General features: G+C 43.0%; 1 protein-coding gene across 1 annotated transcript; it reads left to right on the top strand.

Moving 5' to 3' along the window:
* The first annotated feature begins 17 nt into the window (after window positions 1-17).
* CHRNA3 (cholinergic receptor nicotinic alpha 3 subunit) lies at window positions 18-8,969 on the top strand. Its single transcript, XM_064668406.1, has 6 exons — window positions 18-196; window positions 2,540-2,679; window positions 2,753-2,797; window positions 3,980-4,089; window positions 5,317-6,328; window positions 7,808-8,969. The coding sequence occupies exons 1-6, from the start codon at window positions 142-144 to the stop codon at window positions 7,934-7,936; spliced, it is 1,491 nt and encodes a 496-aa protein (XP_064524476.1). The 5' UTR covers window positions 18-141; the 3' UTR covers window positions 7,937-8,969.
* Window positions 8,970-9,641: the final 672 nt, after the last annotated feature.

Raw genomic sequence — 9,641 nt, 5'->3', positions numbered from 1 at the left:
GTTCAGGGTCCTGCCGGCTGCTGCTTCAGGCATTTCACGCATCGGAGGAGCGCAGCTCTCCCTGCTCCCTGCGCTCGCACAGTCCTGGCAGCGACGCTCGTCTCCAACAGCCTCTGTCGACAGGCAGTAATTCATAACACCATGGAGAGCATCCCCGCTCTCCTCCTGACTGCTGCTCTTTGCTTCCTCTGCCAAGGTGAGTGATCCTTCATTTGTTACTGTTTGGTGGTGAAGGGGGGGTCGAAAAGGTGGACAGGAGATGGCTTTGGTGCAAATTATTTTTAAGAAGCTCACTCCAAGCTAAGGGCTAAATCCTGGTACAGCTCTTTTTGTTACACAGTTTGTTGTTCGGTGGGTGGGTTTTTAAAGTTTATCGTTGTAAAGTATTTAATTGTCCTGATTAAAGATGCCAAACAGGACACACAAAGCCATTTTAACTTTAAGGAAAAGCACCTTACACGTAAAGGTGTGGTTTCACATATTGCAGAGAGGACCACCAGAAAGTGGCAACATTAAAGAGCTTCAAATACAAGCTGCAAACAGCCCATCTTCTCTCTGCCGATATGGAAAGCACCAAAATATTCAAGTAAAAAACCCCACATTAGTGCACTTCTCTAGAGATGGTGGATGCTGGATTTAATTAATGCTAGTGACATGTAAAAAGGCTGGCAATCTGGGATCGACTATAACAGAGTTGTTAAGATCTAGCTTTGAAATTATCTACCTAAAAGATTCGAGAGTATTTATTCCAGGAAATCTTGATATGAGAGATAGGAGATATCAATAAATAATATGGACAAGACTGGCAATTACAAAAGCATTCATTTTTTTAGCTTGCAAGTTGGCTTGAATGATTTCACTAATCTGAAAACAAAATTGCCCTCTAAGTGAGCAAGAGAAGGGGAGAGGGGCAAAAACCAATCAGCCAAACCAAAACCCAAACAAACCAAACCCCAAACAAACGAACTTTTAGCTGAGTAGATTCACTTGAGAGGGACCCTCTTGTTCTAGAGAGAGGGGAGGACTCACAAAGACTGGAAAGTAACACCTGCTTTGTGTAACATTTCAGATCAGTCACCTGCAGATACTTCTGCCTCCCTCCTCTTTCTCTGCTGAAAAACAACTGACAAAAAACCCCCATGTCCCTGCAAATCTGTAGATTCATATTTGTGTTTCACAGGAACTGTAGAATATGTTCAACAGACTTCAGTTCATGCCTTTGCCAAATTTGCATAGTGCCATCCATTATGACAAAACAGGCCTCGTTTTCCTTTTCAGTTGGAGTTCACAGGAATGTGTTGTCCAGAACGAGTTTAAGAGAGTTTTAAGAGATCATTCTAAAAATAAAAGGCCACTGCCTTTTTAAATAGCATTAGGATGGTCATTGCCTAGTGAGTTAAAGAGGAAAAAGGTAATGTAAAATACAGGCTCTCACACCTCATCCCAAAACAAGTAAAGTACCCTAATTTTTTAGAATTTCAGTCTGCAGTTTTTCTGTAGGCCACAGGGTACCGTGAACTGCAGTTGTGAGTGGCAAAGGGACAATACAAATCTATTATAAATAAAAACTACTTAGAATAAAAAACGGATAATTAGCACATTTCTTTGAATGTGCTGAAAAGTCTTTGAATATAACAGTTAATAAATTTTAATCCTTTTTTTTTTATATTTTAAGAAGCAGGCTGTTATCCTTGCCATAATCACACAATCGTGACTCAGGCTGGAAAGCAGATTTGTTTCCTGGGAATCCTCCTATTGCAAAACGTTCTGACCTTTCACAAGCGGCCTGGTCTGTTGGGCTGCACTTTCCCCTTCCTGTGCTCCACAGCTTTGCCAGGTCTAGGGGACCGGGCCTGGGAGGGGAAAGGGCTTTTGTACCTCCAATTCTTCAGTAACTCCACGAAAGTTTTTAACTCATTTGCAGAGAGGTGTGTGAGAAGACCTCTATCATAGCGTTACCCTTCGCTGCCTTTCTTCTCCCCAGCCCAAGCTAATGCCCCCCTGGCACAGTACTGCTGAAATAGAAAATGAAATGAAATATTAGATATTTAGCTATGAAAGTGTGACTTTGCAAAATGTAAAACTGCTTAAAAGTCTCTGACCAAACTGTGGGCAATTGAGATAAAAAGCTTAGAGAATGGGGAAGGTTTTTTAGCACGTAGAGAGGGGTGTATAACCTGTAACTATTTGAAGTGATAAAACTTTATGTAACTACTCCATAATGGTAAGAATAGGAGGTAAAACTAGATGTCTATTTAGATAAGACAGACTGCAAAAAGAGTGTGTGTAAAGATAATTTTGAGCTTGCTACTTTCAAACTGTATAAAAGGCTATGTTATTTCTTGGCTCGGTGGAGTGCTCTGGGGAGAACACCTGCCCCTTTGCATTCCCCGGCCGTAATAAAAGTGCTTTTCAGATTGGCAGAGGTTTCTTTGAATCACTGCCCACCTAGGGAGGCTCGGGCAGTGCCCAGCCCAGGGGATGCTGAGCGGGCGGACGGGGGGGCTCTGCCCCGGCGCTCACCGCGTGTCCTCCGCAGGCTGCGGCGGCTCCGAGGCCGAGCACCGGCTCTACGCGGCGCTCTTCGAGAGCTACAACAAGTTCGTGCGCCCCGTCAAGAACGTCTCGGACCCGGTCATCATCCAGTTCGAGGTGTCCATGTCGCAGCTGGTGAAGGTGGTGAGTACCGGGCGCCGCGGCGGGGCCGGCGCCTGTCCCGACACAGCTCTCCCGACACAACTCTCTCTTCCAGGACGAAGTCAACCAGATCATGGAAACCAACCTGTGGCTGAAGCACGTGAGTAGCGCTCAGTGACAGCCGGGCCGGCACCGACCCACCTTCCCCCCCAGCGCGGGAGTGCTCCGGGGCACCCGGGCCGGGAAGAGCCGCCCGCCCTGCCAGGGGGCTGCGGGCTCGGGGAGCACCGGGGCGGCATTCCCGGGGCAGGATCCCCGGGGCGGCATTCCCGGGGCAGGATCCCCGGGCGGCATTCCCGGGGCAGGATCCCCGGGCGGCATTCCCGGGGCAGCATCCCCGGGGCGGCATTCCCGGGGCAGCATCCCCGGGGCGGCATTCCCGGGGCAGCATCCCGGTCTCCCCGCCGGCAGCGCCGCCCGGCCCCGTCCTTGGCGCTCTGCTGCCTCCCGGCGGCCACCGGCCCGCTCTGCCCGGGGGAACGGGAAGGGATGGGAAGAGATGGGATAGGATGGGACGGGAGCGGAGCAGCGCTGCTACACCGTCCGGGAGTCGCTAAATAAAACATTTTTGCTCTCAAGATTGCCACACGCGCTGCCTGGGCAGACACTCAGCACGGCTGTCCCGCACAGCATCACTTGGTGCTGTTTGGTTCCCGGAAAGTGAGAAGAAACCCAAAGTGTTTGCCTCACTTAAAAAGGGTCTTTAGAGGTTAAAAATGCAGTTACTCACTGTTGCAGTCAGCTGAATAACCAGCTTAGTTCCCGCTTTCAGCTTGATATTCAATTTTGTTTAAGCGGGGTTTAACGAGCCCTAAGGACCGAGGCCGTTACTGAACTGAGCAAGCACACCCTGCAGCTGTTTCTGACCCACACACCCCGGGTCCCTCACTCGATGCTCACACCTGCCCCCACGGCCTCCACGAATTTGTTCTCACCATCTCACAGATACCTGGTTTCTTGAGACTGAAGTTATTATTAAAGTCCTACATTCTCTGACAAGAGTCTTACTCCTTTCACCTTGTTTCAACTGCTGAGTAGACATTCCTGGCACAGAGTCACAGACATGTAAGTCACATCTAGAAAGGACCAACAAGGTCATATCTAGGCCCACCTACAATCTGCATATGAACAAACATATGTGTTTGTTAAAGAAACAGCTAAACACTGTGTATCCAAAATAAAACAACCCTAGGAGTGATATGACAACACTTGGTTCAGGTCTAGTCCACTGAATTTCAGTTTCTTCACAAACCTAACACAGACTCATTTTGTCCATAATTAGATCTGGAATGATTACAAGCTTCGGTGGAATCCAGCAGACTATGGAGGTGCTGAATTCATCCGAGTACCATCTGGCCAGATCTGGAAGCCAGATATTGTTTTATATAACAAGTAAGACTCTTGCATATTTATCTCCTTAATTCAGGAAGAAGAGGGGTGATGTTACCAGTTTAAAAAAAAATCAGCAGCAAGTTCCCTGAATACACTGAGAAGCCTGCTTTCCACCACACCTGTGTCCCACATCCCCCACTGCTGTCCTCACCTCCATGCCAGCTCCACCAGCATCCCTGGCCAGGAGCCAGCTCTAACCTGGAGCTGCAAGTGGGCAAGCCAAAGTGAACCTGGCTTTCCCCCTTCACTTTACTGTTATTTGTACCACTGTCTACCAGGGGAGCTGGCAGGAATTCCCTTAGACTGGAGAGTTCTTGTCTGTGAGTCAGACTTTTAACTGAAAAAAAATGCAACTTCCAGCTTTTTAGCAGTTAAATTCACAATTTAAATTCACAATCTTTCTAATAACAGTGCTGACATATAAAAGCCACAGATAAAATTTACTTTAGATGTCAGTTGCTGAGACACTGAGGAGCCAAACCATAACTCAGTGGCTCCCTCTGCTAAGTAGGGAAGCAGTTCTCAGGGAGATGGACTTACCTACCCAGATCCAAAACTTAGGTCTGTGGATCAACAGCAATGACACTCCTTTTCTAACAGTGGTCTTAAAAATTCAGATTACTTTTTTAGTTTTACTTCTTCATAGAAACAACTGAAATTGTCATATGGATCATATAAGATAGCAAAGTGGGACTCAAAAAAACCCCCTCACCAAATACTCTCCTTAGGCAAAGATACACCCCAACCCTAATCCCTCTTTTAACAGTTACTACCTGCACTGTCCACAGAAGAGGTGGGAATACCAGTAATACAGGTATCCTCTTATCAGCCCCTGGGTTCTGATGTGCTTGGTTGATCTAGAATAGAACAGAATAAAATAGTTCAGTTGGAAGGGACCTACGAGACTTATCTAGCTGAACTGCCATTTGCAGTCTGCTATTTGCCATTTTGAATATTGATTGCACTGAGCCATATTATTAATAAGGGAATTAATAATATTCCCTTTCAACTCCTCCCTGGTAAATTTATACAGCTGTTTGTTTCAGTTTAACTGTGCAAATTTATGGTGGCCACTGGCTCAGTCCTGCACATGCAATTCAGCTCCAAGTCAACAAGTAATTGCTGACTTTCCCAAAGCAGATTAAAGAGCTAATGTATATGATCTGAAGGTATGAAACTACCTGGAGTAGATCATTCTAATTTTTGTTATTTTTATTTGTTTTACAGTGCAGTTGGGGATTTCCAGGTTGATGACAAGACAAAGGCCCTACTAAAATACACGGGTGATGTGACCTGGATACCTCCAGCTATATTTAAAAGCTCATGTAAAATAGATGTAACCTACTTCCCATTTGATTATCAGAACTGCACCATGAAGTTTGGTTCCTGGTCTTATGATAAAGCCAAAATTGACTTAGTTTTAATTGGCTCCACAATGAACCTGAAAGATTACTGGGAGAGTGGAGAATGGGCTATTATTAAAGCTCCTGGGTATAAACACGACATCAAATACAACTGCTGTGAAGAGATATACCCAGACATCACATATTCTCTTTACATCAGGCGTTTACCTTTATTTTACACCATCAACATGATTATTCCCTGTCTGCTGATTTCTTTTCTGACTGTATTAGTTTTCTATTTGCCCTCAGACTGTGGTGAGAAGGTGACACTCTGCATATCAGTCCTTCTATCTTTAACGGTGTTCCTTCTTGTTATCACAGAAACCATACCTTCTACTTCCCTGGTAATTCCCCTTATAGGGGAATACCTCCTTTTCACCATGATATTTGTAACTCTATCCATTGTCATCACGGTATTTGTGCTGAACGTGCACTACAGAACACCCAAGACACACACCATGCCCGTGTGGGTGAGAACCATTTTCCTGAACTTACTTCCCAGGATCATGTTCATGACAAGGCCTGCCAGTGATGAAGAGACCAACCAGAAGCCAAAGCCACCGTTCACTTCTGAGTTTTCAAACCTTAATTGCTTCAGCAGTTCTGAAGCCAAATGCTGCAAAGATGGCTTTGTGTGCCAAGACATGGCATGCAGCTGCTGCCAGTACCAACGCACCAAGTTCTCGGATTTCAGTGGCAATCTCACCAGGAGTTCAAGCTCTGAGTCTGTAGATCCCCTGCTTTCATTTTCAGTTCTGTCACCAGAAATGAGAGATGCTATTGAAAGTGTGAAATATATTGCAGAAAATATGAAAATGCAGAACGAAGCAAAAGAGGTAAGAACATACTTTACTGTTGCTCAAACTGCAGATACCTTTTGTCATTGGAGCCTTTTGTAAGAAAAAAATCTCAAATACACAAACAAGCAAAAAACCCCAAAACAACAGAGACCATTATTTTATAAAAGTAAATTACCCAAGCTGTGTACAAGCATGTGCAATTTTGAATTGCTATAACTGGGGAGCAGCTCTGCTGCACAACATTCTCTTTACTGACAATATAAATACTGACTGAGGCATGTTAAGGTCACCATTGCTGGGGGAACACAGGAGGGCATCCATCCCACCAGAGCTAAAGTTAGGATTTTCCAAGTCATAATCTTAATAGTGGAATTTGCTGACTCTGTGGCCTTTGGGAAGTTACATTCTCCCTCCCACAGCTTACCATCAACAACAAAACCACGAGTGGATGTCCCTCATAGGGATGATGTTGTTCATTCTGTTGCTGCTGCAGAATATTCTGTAGCTAAATGAGGCAACTGCTGCAAGACTGGGACCAGCATCTTTCATAAAGCTGCATCTTAATGCAATAAAAAAACAGAAATGGAAAGCTTTCTCTCTATCATGTCCCTCAAACATATTATGAGCAGTAGCCACCCCCCCACAATTATCACAGACTTTAAACCCTCTGCAGTATAGCACTTATTCTAACTTTACTTCATTTGTGCTGAAATCAGAGCTTTATTTATATTTAGTTGGTACAAAAAATAGAGGGTTGCTTTGGGTTTTTAAGTCTGCCCTAACAAACAAGTTGTAAGCTAAAAAGTCTGAATTTCAAAACCAACTAACGCATTATTCATTTATTAGTGCTCCTGAAGAAAAACAAAGTAAAAATTTAAATTGAAATCTCAATGGGAACTAAAATGATCACCTGGTTACTGTTAATATATAGCACATATAATATTTCAGTGTCACTCTTGTTATAACACTCACTGTAAAAAGAAAAAAAATTAGAAAAAATCTGGGTTTTTTGAAACCTCCTCTACAGGAAAAGTACAGAGATGAATTTTACACCATGCAGGAGAACAATCAAACTTCAGTACTACATCAGAAAAGTACCAAATAACTATATCTATTAGCTTTTGCTTTTTACATACTGCCTAAAGATGAGTAGGAGCAGTCTGTTTCACTCAAGTTTTCTGGACAAACCTCTTCCCCTGAGAATGTAAAGCTTTACATTTTCATTTTTGGCACAGAGAAGGGAAGTTGTATCTCCTCAAGTCCAGTGTCTTGGTGAAAAACTTTCTGTATTTGAAGTAGCAGCTTTTGGCTTTGCCACAAAGAGCATATTCAAATGAAGCTTCTTCAAGATGAATTAGTCAGTGAAAACAGAGATGTGTAAGTTGTGTAGCATGAAAGACACCTACACACAGAAAAATCTATATAAAATGGCACTAGTTGCTAATGCAAATTATTGACCTAATAAACATGCCAACTTGCTATTCTTTTTTCCTTTTTTTTTTCTAATTTTTCCAGATTCAGGATGATTGGAAATACGTTGCCATGGTCATCGACCGTATTTTTCTGTGGGTTTTCATCCTGGTATGTATCCTGGGAACAGCAGGGTTGTTTTTACAACCTCTGATGGCTGGAGATGAGATGTAAAGGTTAAATAATATGTTGTGAAATCAAATAAAACTGCCAACCAACTCTGTATCGCCACCCCAGCACCCCATGTCTCTTCCATGTGTAGCAGAATAAGGGACTCTCAGCTCTGCTTGATGAAGAAGGCTTTGTTAAAAATGTGGGAAAAGAAATGATTTTGAACCTTTATGACAGCTGATCTCCACGGAACAGGAGCTGTGCTTTTACAGCTACTTCTTGCCACAGCAGGAAGTGATGTAGGTAGAACATTAAACTTTATAGGAATGGTTTAAGAAGGGGTGAATAAAGAAATGGAAAATTACATGAATATTTGGAAAGTAAAGAAGGGTTGAATGCTTTGGGCTGTTTTCATGAGTCTGGCACCAAGAGTCTTGAGCCCATTCCAGGACCTTCTGGAAGAAGTTCATCCTGAGTTCCAGGAATGCCCTCATGTGGATGGGATGGTTGGGAAGGCACAGGTACCAAAGTGTGGAATGCAGACATCACCACCTGGAGTGTAAACTGCCCCACAGCGTGGGAAGAAAGGACCATGGGCAGGTTTGTTCCTAAAGGAAATGAATTCAAATAGCAGATGATGGTAACAGAGCAGCCAGGAAGTAAACTCTGCACATCCCCACAGTGTAATGCATGTGGGGACTGTCAGGAAAAAAGCTACTCAAACCTAGTGATGTTTAGAGTTGTGTACAAGTCAAACACACACTGGGACAGTCTGCAGGTGCTGCAAAGGATCAAAACACTCTGATGGCATAGTTTGGGTACAGAGGCAAAGGGGTTTATGACAAGGGAAGGCAGGTAGGCACAAAATAGTCCTGTAAAGTATGCTAAAAATCACTGCTTAGGCATATATATCTTCATTTTTTTAATCAGCAACTGCAAGTTATTTAAGAGCATGAATAAAGAATGCAACAAAATACTGTAATGAGAACATATTTTGTACAAATATTAACTGTTCTCTCTGTACCAACCTTTTGGAAATACAGTGTATCAAGTGGTGTGACATTTATGAAAATAAAGAGAATCAAACTGTTGAAAATGGTGCCTTTTTTTTCCATTTATTTTGACCAAGTAACAAAAACCTAGATAAGGTAGCATTGCCTACAGTTCAGTACATTCATTATAAGTTACAGGATAAAGGTGCATTTCTCTGAGTCTGTTAACATTCTCTTGTTTCAGACACACCTGATAAGCTGCAGACCCCAAGGATTCCAGGGTCAGCTCTAAATCTACCACGATCAGACTGTGGAAGTGACTAAAAGAAATCCATGCATTTGCAAAAATTGGGAATTATTATAAGGACTGTGACTCCATTGGGCAATGTGCTGCCCATCAGGGCAGTCTACAGACATCACTTGACAAGGGGAAAGAGATAAGGTGGAGAGTTAATAAAATAATATATATATTTATATATATATATAATCTACTTTTTTACTTACTTTGCTTTCTGTTTGGGTAACCAAGGAAGACTATAAAAGGAAATTTTGTGTTTGAACAGGAAACAAGCTTTCTAAAGTATTTCTGCAACTTCCACACAGAGAAGTCACTGATGCTTTGTTTAATCTTAGTAATACCAAGGAAGTTAAAATTCTTATATTAATGGATTAAACCAGATAATCTTTGCAAGCTCACCTTTAAAATTATGATGGCAGTAGAGGAAACACAGATATCCAATGCCAAATGTAATTGGGTAGCTGAAGAAGAGTAACTC

This window comes from Pseudopipra pipra, chromosome 12 (assembly GCF_036250125.1).
Source record: "Pseudopipra pipra isolate bDixPip1 chromosome 12, bDixPip1.hap1, whole genome shotgun sequence".
Taxonomy (NCBI): Eukaryota; Metazoa; Chordata; class Aves; order Passeriformes; family Pipridae; genus Pseudopipra; species Pseudopipra pipra.
Note: the sequence above shows the minus strand (reverse complement) of the source record. Positions and strands in the feature narration are given on the sequence as shown.